The 15,432-nt window shown below is 36.4% G+C and overlaps 1 protein-coding gene across 2 annotated transcripts; it reads left to right on the forward strand.

Moving 5' to 3' along the window:
• Nucleotides 1-4,746: 4,746 nt before the first annotated feature.
• Nucleotides 4,747-14,059, forward strand: LOC124399449. Of its 2 annotated transcripts, none has more exons than XM_046870349.1 (8): nt 4,747-4,857; nt 7,759-7,817; nt 8,081-8,208; nt 9,125-9,181; nt 11,263-11,397; nt 11,701-11,744; nt 11,845-11,873; nt 12,154-14,059. In XM_046870349.1, exons 3-8 carry the CDS (start codon nt 8,130-8,132, stop codon nt 12,602-12,604), a joined length of 795 nt encoding a protein of 264 aa, XP_046726305.1. In that variant the 5' UTR covers nt 4,747-4,857; nt 7,759-7,817; nt 8,081-8,129; the 3' UTR covers nt 12,605-14,059. The 2 variants fall into 2 exon arrangements, with proteins under 2 accessions (XP_046726305.1, XP_046726304.1); XM_046870348.1 differs by lacking the exon at nt 4,747-4,857 and adding an exon at nt 6,735-7,097.
• Nucleotides 14,060-15,432: the final 1,373 nt, after the last annotated feature.

The following is a 15,432-nucleotide window of genomic DNA, read 5'->3' on the forward strand; positions in this document are numbered from 1 at the left end:
ACCTGAATAAATGAAGTTTCAGTGTAAATGCTGATGAATGTTTTGTTTGAATCTGATCAGTGTGTTGATGTTTGTGCTGTGGATGGAAGCAGTGTTTTATCTCCCATCATTTACAACAGTACAGGAACACTGACCATCAACTGCTTCGGTAAGAATGAGGGTCAGGATTCATTACTGAACATAATAATGATAATCTGTGATGTACTTTAGCAATAAACCTCTCATAAGATCATTATATATTTATTATTGGACACGCAAGTGACATACACAACCCTTCTCTTCATTTACAGTGATAAAGAAATTCATGAACCCGAGTGAGGAAACATCTCAACTCCAGACTCAAGTACAATTTATACAGACTTTATTATGATTGATTTCTTATATATATATATTCTTTTTATTGTATTATTATATTTCTTATATATATATATATATATATATATATATATATATATATATATACATGTCTGTGCTCCTGTCTTTTACGAGTGCACAGGAACGATGACCATCAACTACTTCAGGTTTGTAGAGATTTAGATGTGATTTTACAAACATTAGTGTTACACATATTAGTGTGGAGGAAAAAAGAAGTCTGGAAATAAGAAATAATTCTTTGTTTTAAATGGAGAAGATGAAATACACTATATTGCCAAAAGTTTTGGGACACATGACTTTCCTGCTCTATGTGGTTCTTTTCCAAACTGTTACCACAAATCTGGAGGCACTCAGTTGTACAGGACGTCTTTAGGAAACCCAGGAGGGAATTAGAAGAGCAAATTGGGACTAAATGTGGAATGTGATGCTCAAAAATCACATACTGTACTTATGACCAGGTGACCCAATACTTTTGGAAATACAGTTCCATGTAACACGTGGAGCGTAAAATATTCATCTCTTTATTTACAGTGATACACAAACAACTACACAAACATCAGTGACCAACTGAAGCTCAGGTTCAGGCTCAGGTGAGATGATGAGATTTAGAAAGAATGGATTTGAATTCTAACTCGCTCACTAATAATAATCTGTTCATCTCAGGACTCTTCATCTGACTGCACCTCACAACCACGTACACTGTGATGGACTGGTCTCCTGTTCAGCCTGAACTCACACCTCATGATCAGTGTTCCTGGGATACGATCAGCCGTTATCTGCCTCAGCTTTATCATACACACTTGAAGTGAAACCTGTAATATACAGATGTAATGACTGTTGATATTCATCCAGATGTGCCTGGTTCCTCTCAACATTTCTTCCTCATGATTTCTCAGGGTGTTTTTCCTCAGTGTGTTTCTGCCATGATTATTGGTGTTGTGTTGCGTCTGTCAGATGCACGTGTGTGTGTGTGTGTGTGTGTGTGTGTGTGAGGCTGTAGTGTCAATGCAGATCTTATCGTTATGTTCTTACACTGGTCTAGACTTGTCTAGACAGTTACTAGAAAGTAAATGTAATTCATTACTGTACTTAAGTTGCTTTTTCAGGGATCTGTATTTTACTGAAGTGTTTATATTTGGGGAGATTTAAATTTTATCTTAATTTTCACTTCTACCTGTTTTAGTGTTACGCTGGTGACTGAACCTCACATCATATTATTATATTAATACAAAAGGAATTTCTTACAACGTCCGTAACGAGTCTGTTTTGTAGAAATTACAAATATTTGTGTAAAAATGTAATGAGTAAAAGTACAAAGTGTCGACTAATGTATTTCAATACGGTGTGTTTTTCGTGCGTCCGGAACATTTTCTTTTCTGCCACCGAGACCATGAGCCCTTAGATTTTATTTTGTTATTCATTTAAATTACTCGTGTAATTAAAACACTCAGTACCAAGAACAAGAACAAGAACAAGAACAAGCTGTCAAAGTCATTTAGATGAATTTTGATTGTGTTTTGGTTGTGTGTTGTGTGTTACCTATGTGATAATAAAGATTTAAACAAAATATAAATGAGTTCACTTCTTTCGTGCTGATATTTTTTTCTCACACTGAGAATGCCTTTATCCTGCAAACCACAAGCTGCAGCTGATTTACTAGATTAGGACTTTACTGCAGCTGATTCACTAGATTGTGCTGAAGATAAAAAAAACAATGTTTGTGGCTTCCAGTGGCAGAAAGAAAAAAAAAAAAAGAAAAAAAAATTGAAATCCGTTTCCAGGAAACTTCCTCAAAAACCCCTCCATACAGTTTACATTTTTGCTTCAATTGTCTGATGCGCAAAAAGAAATGTCCAAGTCAGGGAAAAACTGAAGTACTCATACCTTTTAGAAACAGAAACTGAAATAGTGCTGCAGAACCTTCACTCCTCACTTCTCAGTCAATATAAGTGGCTTTGTATCAGAGGTGGTACACAAATACACACATCCTCCACTTCAGTAGAAGTTCAGATACTCATGTTTTAAATGCTCTGGTAAGAGTGGAAGTTCTGACTGTACCTTTTTATTTTTTGCTAAAGTTAAAGTAAAGAAGTTTGTGCTTTAAAGTGTTTATTAGCTGTTTTAGTGTCACACTGGTAAGTGAACGTCATGTTACATTAATATCAGGCCTGTGAACTGATTTAAATATTTAATCGCAACTTAATTGCACATCATCTGTAATAATCTGTAATAATCTAATCAACATGGACAGATATGGATGGTTTATGCAAAGGAATATTTATTTTCAGTGAAACCAAACTCAACATAGTGCATGAAGACAAAAGATTTTTGTAAATGTTTTAAAGTAATTATAGTGTTTTAAATGACGCAAATCATCAGGACACCAAAAGAAACCTCTGCTAGGTTCATGTTAATGAGGTGATTCTGGAGCAACTGTAGCTCTTCTAACTTTCACAAGAAGAAGTACATATTTGTTCGGTTTATTAGACATTTTGAGCTTTTTATTAATACATTTATTAAGTCTGTGAGGCAAATATTCACTGAGATTCAGTTGTTTTATTTGTGTCCGTGAAGGGAGATGACAGAGACGGCAGAGAGCGCCCCCTGGTGGTTGTCTATATTTTACAAAAGCACAGCGAGTTTTTTTGAGCTTACAGAAATAAAAGTTGATCCTTTACAGATTCGATCGAAGTACTGTATTGCTTTTTTTTTTGTAGGGTAAAAAAAAGACAGAGTAATACGTTCGTGCCTGATTTGAGACTTGGTGCATAAGTAAATCAAATGTTTGCTGAATAATTTTTTTTTATAGTTTAATAATTGTTATATCTAGGTAAAGAACGTTCGGCGTGAATAAATGTGTTGCACATTTTATAAGGTTTTAATTCCTCCTCTTTTAGTGCTGTTAAAATCAATTTGCGTTAACAAACACGTTTTATTTTAGCAAATCAATTTTAACGGCGCTCATTTGATTAACGCGCGATTGATGCAGCGAGCATTTTTGTTTGACTAATTTTATTAAAAATGTAAATAAATAAGTAAATACATAAATAAATATGAAAGAGGCAAAATTTTAACCTTCAACGCAACACATTTATTAGCTGGACGTTTTGACAGCGTGTCTCTGCTTCCCTCTAGTGGCCACAATTCATCCTACATTTTAGATGACTTTCACAGAATCACAGGTCAAACTAAAATGAATCTCAGATCTTCAAAACTGCCTTCAGAACAATTTCTAACTTCGCCCATTCCCATGTTAGAGGGTGGAGACTGAGACAAATGTACATTTTAAGTTTCCTCTCCACAAATACTTTTCAGCTCAGATAATGAGGTGCTTGAAAACTTCAGCTAGGACATGATACCAAGAAGAAGGTAACCCTGAAGTTAAAGGGACCTAGTTTTCAAGGAAGCAATACTAATACTATTCATTATAAGTGAATCTTGAAAAACTCTCTAGGTAAAGTTAAATCCTTTTATGGGTTTTCTTACCACTGCAATGCTGATGACACTCATCTCATCTTCTCCTTTCATTTACATTACATTTATGGCATTTAGCAGACGCCTATCTCCAGAGAGACTTATATGGACCAGCACTTGCTTACCTCAAAGCTCTGATAACTCCTCGCACTGCACCATGCTGCCTTAGATCTTCTAGCACTGCTCCGCTGGTCCTACCATCTCTCAGGGTGTGCATACAGTAGATCAAGACTCTTCTCTGTTCTTGCACCGAGATGTTTGTTGGGAGTGACGACGATGGACAGGATTAGAAATGAGTTTATTAGAAGGACAGTGCATGTAGAACATTTTGGAGACAAGGTGAGGGAGGTGAGATTGAGATGGTTTGGACATGTGCAGAGGAGGGACATGGGGTATATCAGTAGGAGAATGCTGAGGATGGAGACACCAGGAAGGAGGAAAAGAGGAAGAGCAAGGAGGAGGTTTGTGTGAAAGAAGCAGATATAGCGGACAGGGTGGTATGGAGACGGATGATCCGCTGTGGCGACCCCTAATGGGAGCAGCCAAAAGAAGAAGAAGAAGAAGATTTCAGGACACTTCATCTGACAGCACCTCAGAAACAGGTACTCAGGGAGTTTTTTCTCAGTAATTCCGGCTTGTTCATTAGGCAAAAATCTTCATGGTTTACTTTTAATACACACTTGTTTCAGACACAGAATTCTCCTTTTAATCAGGGGGAAGATCTTCAGTGTAAATGTTCAGCTGTACATCTTTATAGATTAGACTCAGGTGCAGTTTTTTTACATCAGGACTACAATATTTCTGCAAAAAACTCCACACCGCCCTCTGGTGGTAAAACCCAACCGTCACTTCCGGTCTCGATAGCGATTGGTTCCCGCAGTTTTGAAGGAGCAAAATTTGAAGTGCACAGATTTTAGAGAAGTGTGTAGCGGTCCGGATTTATTTATTTTCTTTTATCTTAAATCACATAATTTTTATTTTATACCCTTACAGGAGGAAAAAAAACCGGTAAGTGTTCATGTAATTAAAAATAAAACTTATTCCAAAAGTTTCATCATAACTACAATAGAAATGAAACTAAAATTAATTTATAATTATAGTAAATTATTATAGTAAATTATTATAGTAAATTAATAACATTAGTAAATTACATTAACTAGTAAACTATTATATATATATGTTTATTTATTATTTAAAACTTTTTATTGTTGAATAAGTTTATTATATATTTACTCACTGGAATATGAGTTCACAGCAGGAGATTAGATTTTCTTTTTGAGAAAGTTTCATTTTACAGCAGAAAGAAATGTGTAAAAAAATATGAATCAGATGCACAGTATAAATATACAGTACAGTAAATAAATACAGAAGAAGAAAAACAACTATAATATTAATTACACTATTAATCAGACTGAATTGTACCTGGTTATATTGTACAGATGATTTGTTTGTTGTTGAACAGTTACACACAGTTTAATAAACACTCATTACAGTGTGTGTTTGGTGACTGGTTCACTGGTAGCAGATCTGATTGTACAGTCTGATATAAAGTCTGATAGCAGCAGGGAAAAAAGATCTTCTGCTTCACTCAGGATGTAACAGTGTGTCACTGAAAGATCTGCTCAGAAATGAAACTGTTTCACACAGGAGGTGAGGAGGTGAGGAGGTTCTCCTTATATCATGATAGTTCAGCTCCCATCCTCCTGTACTTCCTCATCACCATGTCCATCCATCCATCCATCCATCCATCCATCCACCCATCCATCCACCCATCCATCAATTCACCTACCTACCTACCATCTACCTACCAACATACCTACCTACCTACCATCTATCTATCTATCTATCTATCTATCTATCTATCTATCTATCTATCTATCTATCTATCTATCTATCTATCTATCTATCTATCTATCTATCTATCTATCTATCTATCTATCTATCTATCTATCCATCCATCCATCCATCCATCCATCCATCCATCCATCCATCCATCCATCCATCCATCCATCCATCTATCCACCTACCTACAGTCGTGGCAAGTTTTGTGAATGACACAAATCTTCTTCTTCTTCTTCTTCTTCTTCTTCTTCGTCTTCTACACCAAGACACAGATATTATTATTATTATTATATGCAAATTGTGAATATTTGCAGTGTTGAATCTTCTTTTTCAAGACCTCTGAACTTCACCCTGGCATGCTGTCAATCAACTTCTGGGCCACACCCTGACTGATGGCAGCTTATTCTTACATAATGAACGCTTGGATTTTGTCAGAATTTGTGGGTTTTTGTTTGTCCACCCATCTCTTGAAGATCTCCAGCAGGTTCTCAATGGGATGAAGGTCTGGGGAGTTTCCCTGCCATGGATCCAAAATTTTTATATTTTGTTCCATGAGTCACTTCGTTATCACTTTTGCCTTGTGGAAAGGTGCTGCTGGACCTCTTCATGCTGGAGAAGACCTCGTTCATCATCAAACTGTTCTTACATGGTTGGGAGAACTTGCTCTAGGATGATGTTTATGTACCATTCTTTATTCATGACTGCGTTCTTAGGCAAAGTTTGCCCTGAAACTCTTTTTCACCAATTTACCGTCTCTCCTTGAAGTTCTTGATGATCTGATAAATGGTTGATTGAGGCAGAAATATCCTCATCTGTGAATCCGTTTTTGTGTAAAGCAGTGATGACTGCACATGTTTTATTTTTTTTGTTTTATTTACCAGATATATTTATTTTTTACATTTTTATTTGACGTATTTTATCCACACTGAAAGGTTTTTTTCTAATGATCTATCTCTATGTATATAAATAAATAATAATAATATAATAATAATTGACATGCAGAAAACTCGATTAGTACGTTTGATGGCTTCAAAATAAAAGTTATCCTTTCCAAGATGGCGGCTCTGCTGACGCGTCTGAGGTCTGACACGCTCGTGAGACGGCACAAAAAAAAGAAGAAGGAAAAAAAACTAGTGTCGGTGTACCATTAGTCTAATCGAATTAAAATCGGATAAATGTGCAGAAAAAAAATACAGTGAATTAAATAATCGACAAAAAAGGAAAAAAGAAACGGAAAAAACGTCACTTCCGGTCGATTACGATTGGTTCCCGCTCTTTTTCAAATTTTGAAATTTGGTGAGACATCAGGGCGCGTGCAGCGATCCGGATTTATTCTATTTGATCATAAACTCTGTAAAATCTGCATTTTTATCATCATTTTTATCTTTACAAGAGGAATGAAACATGTAAGTGTTCATGTACTTATAAAACTTAAATAAAAATAAAACTCAATACATTTGATCATAAAAAACAATACAAGCAGAAGTGAAACTAAAAATTTGACTTACAAAAGAAACTGATATAAATATAAAATAAACACAATGTAAAATCATCCGATTTATTTTAGTTACGGGATTTTGTTTATGGTTATTTTTTATTGAAGCTTTCAATCTTTGTTGAACTGTAACTTGTTTTCATTGTCATTAACATCATTATAATAATTACATTTATATTACCATGTATATATTATAATATAAATGATATTATATGTATCAGATATTCAGACACAAAATTAATAATGCACATTTGAATTTTCTGCATATTTTATATTGTATTATTTTTATGCTGAGAAATTTGTGCACTTGAAAAGTTTTTTTTTTGATTATTGTCAGAAAATATATTGTATAAAGAACATTTCAGCTGTAATATTACTACTAATAACAACAACTACCACTACCACTAACAACTACTACTAACAACTACTACTACTAACAACTACTAATAATAATGGAGGTATGTTTTAGGTTTTACAGATTGGTAATTGTGCAAAAATATATAATAAAGTAAATATTAATATATTGTATATAAGTGATTTATTTATTTTTTGTCTGATTGTTACATCGGCAGGGAAATGAATCTTTGGACACACTGAACACATGCTGATGTGATGATCAACAACATTCAAGGTAAAAAAAACAACAAGTTTGTGTTTGTGTCTTTGTGTATATATATATATATATATATATATATATATATATATATATATATATATATATATATATATATATATATATATATATATATATATATATATATATATAATTGTTGAATAAGTTTACTGTGTATAAACTCGTATACATTTTTTAAATCCTTATTACACTCGTATATCAGTTATAATAAACTGCTGCACGTCATTTTATTAACCTCAATTCTCTTCTTGTATTATTAGAAAGTTGCAGCATCACTGAAGTGTTTCTTTAATTTTAATTGTTAATGTCATGGGTAAGATTTCAATCAAATCATCCTCAAAGAAGAGACGATTATATTCCACTGAGAGCGAAAACGAACAGCAAGAAGGTGAGATTTTCATCATGACCTGATTTATTACCATGTAATGTTCAACTTTTCCATCCATCCATCCATCCATCCATCCATCCATCCATCCATCCATCCATCCATCCATCCATCCATCCACCCACCCACCCACCCACCCATCCATCCATCCATCCACCCACCCACCCATCTATCCATCCATCCATCCATCCATCCATACACCCAATCAACCCATCCATCCATCCATCCATCCATCCATCCATCCATCCATCCATCCATCCATCCGTCCACCCACCCACTCATCCATCCATCCATCCATCCATCCATCCATCCATCCATCCATCCATCCATCCATCCATCCACCCATCCATCCACCTACCCATCCATCCATCCATCCATCCATCCATCCATCCATCCATCCATCCATCCATCCATCCATCCATTCATCCATCCATTCATCCAAATTTAGCCACAGGGTGGCAGCAAAAGGATAAGAGATGCAGCCCATTAAAATAACCCATACATGTTTGTGGCAGTGTGTGTGTGTGTGTGTGTGTGTGTGTGTGTGTGTGTGCGTATACACATAAATCTACACACAAAATTAGTATATTAATTAACACTTATATGTAAAATGATGATGTCAGAAAATTTTGTACTTGTAGAATAAATTTCTTATCTTTGTGTTGGTACAAAATTCTTTGAGAAAATTCTGTCACTGATCTTCAATTATTAAACAATCAGATTTTTTCAGATTTTTGGAGTAAACAATATCAATGCTGCATCACATCATTTTGTGGCAAAATGTAGATAGATAGATAGATAGATAGATAGATAGATAGATAGATAGATAGATAGATAGATAGATAGATAGATAAGTTTGTGTGTATAAATAAAAGACATGAATAGATGAGATGAATCACAGCATTTCTCGTTTTTCCAGTTAACGTGAAAGAAGAGAGTGAGAACAGCTTCCCTGAAGCAAAAGAAAATCAGTCCGGTAGGAGAACACACACACACACACACACACACACACACACACACACACACACACACTGCTCTTTAATTCTATGACAGTGTACAAAAGGGTGTATAAATATTTATTCAGCTAAACAATGCTGGAGGAATTTTGGCTTTAGGGAAACCTAAAGGGAAAATAATTAGTTTGTGTTATTTAAGTTCCAGTGACGTAGGAGAAAAGCGTATGAATGGTTTGATCACCAGAAAGAATGCTGAATAAATCATAGCCAGATGCCACGGTGAGAAACGAGAGTAGGATTTGTTCTGCTCTGAGTGTTGGAGAACCCTGTGGTTCTTCTCCCTCTCGTGGATGTGGAAGAGGGCAGATAGCACTTTCATTGTTTATTTAAGAAGTGTGTTTAAGAGTCTTTGGAGAGCAGGTGCGTGCCCCGAGCCCTTCCAGGTGATACGTGTTTTAATTCACCAATCAAACAGATAATAGACAGAAAATCCAAGAGTGTATATAGAAACCACTCTCTCACACACACCTCATAAACCTCATACACACTCATTCAAAGTCTGGGATTTCACCTCTGTAGAGATTTTTGAAAAGAAAAAAACATCCAAAGCTGAAAAAAGAAATCAAGAAATATCTCATTTGTGGGTCAGAATCACAATCAGATTTCTTTATTGACCCACAGGAAGATCGTCGAGTTTCAGTTTCTCACAGTAAAATCAAATAAATACTAAAGTACAGTAAAATACAAGAAATAAAAATATAAAGTGATTAAAGTTTAAATGCTGAACAATCAATGAATTTCCAATATTATTGAAATACACTGAAAAGCAGCAGTGCAACAAAAGGCAGAGAACGAAAACTATTATTTCACATGTAACACTTATTATTATTATTATTATTATTATAATTATTATAATTGCACATTGAGAGTTTTCTACGTGCAGATATGTAGTTCCTCTTGAAAACACCCTGGATTTATAAAACACGGTTACTGCAGTTAGATGGTGTGCATCCACCCTGGAATGAGTCACAAATCACCTCTCTAATTATAAATAATCTGCACAAGCACACGTGCGTCATAATGGACTTCAATTAACCGTGGAATGAAAGTGCTTCAGGTACGGAGAGAGAAGAACACGTTCTGCGAGGAAGCAGTTAATAAACAGCTCCAAGCCTGCACTGTGTATCGGGCGGGACGATCATGACACAGGGGCTGCGATACGATATTTTGCGATACATTGCGATACTTTAACCAAAAAGATTTATTGGGATATTTTTATTTTAGGAATCAGATATCAATTTAGGAAATCTGTCATTATAAACACACCATCATATCCAAACTTTAGCAAAAACCTGAAACCTGTGCTACAGCCCAAACACTTATCTCACCTCAGGGGCATCAAATATACTGCAATACATGAACACAATCATTATCATTGTGCCAAACAGTCATTATTTACATTTTTTTTACATTACATTTTATATTAATTGGGATTGTTGATGGTTGTATGCTATTAGTATTAGCATTAGCATTAGCAGTAGAAGCATGATCTGAGCGCTAACTGGAGGTTTGAAAAACAAACAGCACGTAAACAAAACATACTGCCTCTAGGCTGCTATGACCTCTGGCAGCAGTTATAAACCCTACGGTTTATTCAGCACTCACATGGTGTGCACTTATTCTGGTTGTTATCTATCTAGTGGTCAGGATAGAAACTCAAACCCAAACAACTGCCATGAATCTTATACAAATTATAAAAAAATATGTATATGCGTTTTTGAGAACCGGTAAAATATCGCCGAACAAAATATCGCGATACTCACAAGTTTAGATATTTTCTTACACCCCTACTCGAACTGATAAAAGAACAAAAAACAGCACCAGGAGTTAAATCTAAATTAATTTTAGTACACACACACACACACACACACACACACACACACACACACACACACACACACACACACACACACTAATAACTGTTTATTAAAATTGGTACAGAAGAATTCCTTCCAAACCCAGAACTTGCCGTTTAAAATTCCATTTCCGCTGTGAATTCTCTTGTTTGTATGAACGTTTCTGATCGGATTTTATTCCACAGATGGGTTGAGTGTTTCAACCCCGTCCACTCCCACCTCTCTCAGCATTAACACTTCAGCTTCCGATCAAAGTCATGTTGTTACTCCAGCGTTCAGCAGTAGTAACATAGGACGAGTGACCATCAACACCAGTATCGGTAAGAGTCACGGTTTTCCAGTCATTCCAGTACAAATTACCTTTAGATCTACAACCGGATTTTATATCAGGCTTCACTTTAAACCCCGAAATCTCACTATTTTAACATAATTACTGTTAGATTTCCACTTATTCAACATTATTTATAATATTCCTTTCAGATGCCTAAATATCGTCTCAGGAAGTTTTTTTCTTTCACCACTGACTCACTCTTTATCTATTTTATTATTTAAAGCAGCTTTGGCTGAATATCAATTGTTGAAAATAAACAAATAAATAACACTGAACTGAATCATATTCTCAGTGAACATCACGCCTCACCGCAGGGAGAAAAACAACAAAGCTCAGGTACAATGATGAACTTTACCAGATACTTTAATGAACATATACATAGTTTTATAGTTAATACACATTTGCTTACTTGCACTTTTTTTGACCCAAAAAACAGGATGTATCTGAACTCGACTCCACAACAACGTGAGTATTTGTGAAAAAATGTAAACGTGAAGAGAAAGACACTAATATACGCAAGAATGTGAATAATCCACTAATGAATTATTAATAAAGTGACATGGAGTTCATCTGCATTCCTGCATCTTCCTCATTCGAGACTCTGAAGAATTTTCACTCATTTGCAATAAAATGCACTACAACTCCTTTAGATTCATCTGTTTCATGACAACAATAACAATTATATTTATAACAATAATTTTACTGTTATATTTAAAATCTGACACGTGTTTCATTTTTTATCTAGTATTTTGAGAACGCCTAGAAAATCCAGGAAGTGGAAGAGAAGTCGACGTTCTGCTGCCAGAAGATGTCTCCCCTTCCAGACCCGTACCATGGTGGGTGAGATCTCCGGAGCTCTGGTGACTGCCGAGTATCACTGCAGCGGTTGTGGCTTGAAAATCCCTTCCTGGAATCCTCCCCGCTTCAGAGTCAGGTGCTCCGGGTGCAAGACGAGCTGGAGGTGCGATAAAGTCCCCTGCACTTGCAAAGCTAAAATAGTCCTGGAGCAGGAACGTGGTCAGATACAGAGGGTGACGCTGGACGACTTGCTCCTGCGCTCCATCGTCAGGTTTAAACTGAAAGGCTACTGCAAGACGAAGAGCATCGAGATGAAGATCCTGAAGGTTGGGACTGTCAGAGTAATGTATGATGCAGGAGTTGTGAGCAGCGTGACCAAGTTCACTGACTCTCTGTGATGTGCTGGACGTCTTTCCAAGAGAATCCGATCAGGAATTCGAATTCTTTCCGTTATCCCTGGACTCCAGCTGGATGTAAAATGTCTTACAGTTAAATTGATATCAGTGGCAACATCTATGCAAAGTCTAGAAGTCTACGCTGGGTGTAGCTGCATCTAGCTGTAGGTTTCGATGTTGCAAAAGGCTGAATTTAGTCTAGAAAAGGATCAGTTTATTTAATCCGGATGAATCCAGAATCTCTAGTATAAACCCAACCGGCCCCAGTATTCACCCGTAAAATGAATAAATCAAAGAAAAAAGGAAAGAAGGCCATGTCAGAGGTTTCCTCATGGAAAGTTTCTTATATTTCACACGTGCTCATGTTAGTAGCTGGAGTCTAAGGTTTACAGCTCTGTGGTTGCCAGATATTCTTCTGTGACATGATCACCACCACTGCTCTCGATCACTCCACTGTTTCTCTAAGAACCAAAGCAGGCATTGTAAGTGTTTTATAACTATTGTGATGTGATCAGTCTGTCAGACAATGATGCTGGAGTTAATACTGCTGTTTACAAGAATCACTTTAAGCTGTGACTCGTATAACATGTAACTCAGACATCCAGGCTTTTTTTCAGGCTCCACTCAGGAGGAACATCTCTCACACTCTGGTCTGTAGTTCACTCTGAGATCTAAAAACTAACATGAACAAGTTTCTTATTCAATCGTCACCTGGTGATTTGGATTCTTCAGGCAGGTATTTGAAGTTCTGTTTGAAGTTCTTGCAGTTAAACATCAAATCTCAATCCCTGACAGTGTCCACGTTCAGATTAGCTTTAGCATTCACTATTTTTCTGTGTGTCCGTTTCTTCATCTGCATGAAAGTTTTTTTATGTCCATTTTTATGTTTGTATGATTTTTGTTTGTTCTTTCAAAATTCTTCTGGCATTACTCGGTTCTATCATGGGACCTAATGTAGATATTCTCAAGGGATTTTCTGGAACATGTCCAGTGATTTTATAATTTTTGCATTTGTACTACATACAAATGAGATATTTAACAAGATATTTGACAAGATATTTACATTTACATTTATTTTTACATTTATATTTAACAAGATATTTGACAAGATATTTGAAATGAGATATTTTTTGTTCATGATCTTCATGTTTGGTTTTGTTTTCATTTGGTCCTGTTATCTCATATTTTGTGCATTACATCTTCTCATGGAAGTGGGAGCTCAAGATGTTGGACATCTGAATTGAAGCTGCCACTGTTTTTGCCACTGAGCCTCAATCCTCAGATGATGTGGGCATAAATGCAATGCTGGTGTACAGTTACATGTGAATGGTTCGGGAATCAAACTGATGAAACTGTGTACTGGTGTATTTAATAAAAACATAAAATACTTCAAATAACTGCACACACTAAATTATTTCCTTTTACCGTAGTTCATCTCCTCAACATTGAGTTTCTTGATTCTAAACTCATTACATAAATACTGAAACAGTTCATGTTTTTCTTTGTTTACTGGAACATTTGTGTAGTTGAAAGTGTTAGTGAGTAAACGGTAATTTAATCTTTTTGCTGAATGAGTTTTAGAGTTTTTGTGTTTTTTAATTATTTTGGCCCCCTGATCATTTCCTATATTACAGTTATTATAAGATCTGTTCTTCTAGGAAGGGTTCCACTGGATTTTCTGGTGTTGCTGTGTGGATTACTGTTTATTCATCATTAATGAGAGTTGGTGAGATCAGGAAGTGATGAGATGTTCGAGGAGGGTCCAGTTCAAGTTCATCACAAAGGTGTTCATTGGGGTTGAGAAGATCAGGGCTCTGGGCAGAAAAATTCAAGGTCCTTCACACTAACAAGCGTGTCTTAATAAAACATGAAAAAATTGCAGTAGCATTAGTGGAGAGAATCTGCGGCACCAGGACTGATAAAGGAGAACAATCCAGAAGAACATATTGTATATCAAAACAGTTGTTATGTGAATCTTGGCTTTTGTCTCTCTCTCTCTCTCTCTCTCTCTCTCTCTCTCTCTCTCTCTCTCTCTCTCTCCTCTCTCTCTCTCTCTCTCTCTCTCTCTCTCTCTCTCTCTCTCTCTCTCTCTCTCTCTCTCATGGTTGAGTTACAGATGCTCCTGAGGTTCCAGTGACCACTGTTCCTGTTCCTGTTCCTTCTCCTCTCCTCTCCTCTCCTCTCCTCTCCTCTCCTCTCCTCTCCTCTCCTCTCCTCCGCCCACATCGTTCTGACCTGCTTCTGGATGGTGATCTCTTCGACTCGAGGTGTCTCTGTGCAGCAGGGGATGTTTCACATCAATGGGCTGAGGAGTAACACAGGAGCTTTGAGGTTGGATTTAGTACTTGATGCGATCAGTCTGCACAATGACTCAGGACTACACGTTGCATTTGATCACCATCAATGCACCGCAACAACAATAACTGTAGGAAATGGATATTTGGTGTCACCTAGATAAAGGTGAGGTTCCCTCTTGAGACTGGTTCCTCTCCAAGGTTTCTTCCTCATGCCATCTCAGGGAGTTTTGTCTGCCACAGTCATCAGGGACAAATACACATAATTAACTTACATTTTTAAGTTCTGTAAAGCTGCTTTAGGAGAAGGTTGAGTGTAAAAAGAGCTATAGACTTGAACTTGAACTTAATTAGCCTGCCAGACCAAAGCAAACTAACAACTCCATTTTCCAGCAGACACCTTGGATTCCATGGCCCACATATTCAACACTCTGTAGTGCTCCCATTCACCTCGCTTTAGCTTGGAGAGAGAAGTACTCAATTCCCCAAACACACTCACACCCTGTATAAAGAAACTTATTCACACACTAATTGCTC

The sequence above is a fragment of the Silurus meridionalis genome, chromosome 17, assembly GCF_014805685.1.
Source record: "Silurus meridionalis isolate SWU-2019-XX chromosome 17, ASM1480568v1, whole genome shotgun sequence".
Taxonomy (NCBI): domain Eukaryota; kingdom Metazoa; phylum Chordata; class Actinopteri; order Siluriformes; family Siluridae; genus Silurus; species Silurus meridionalis.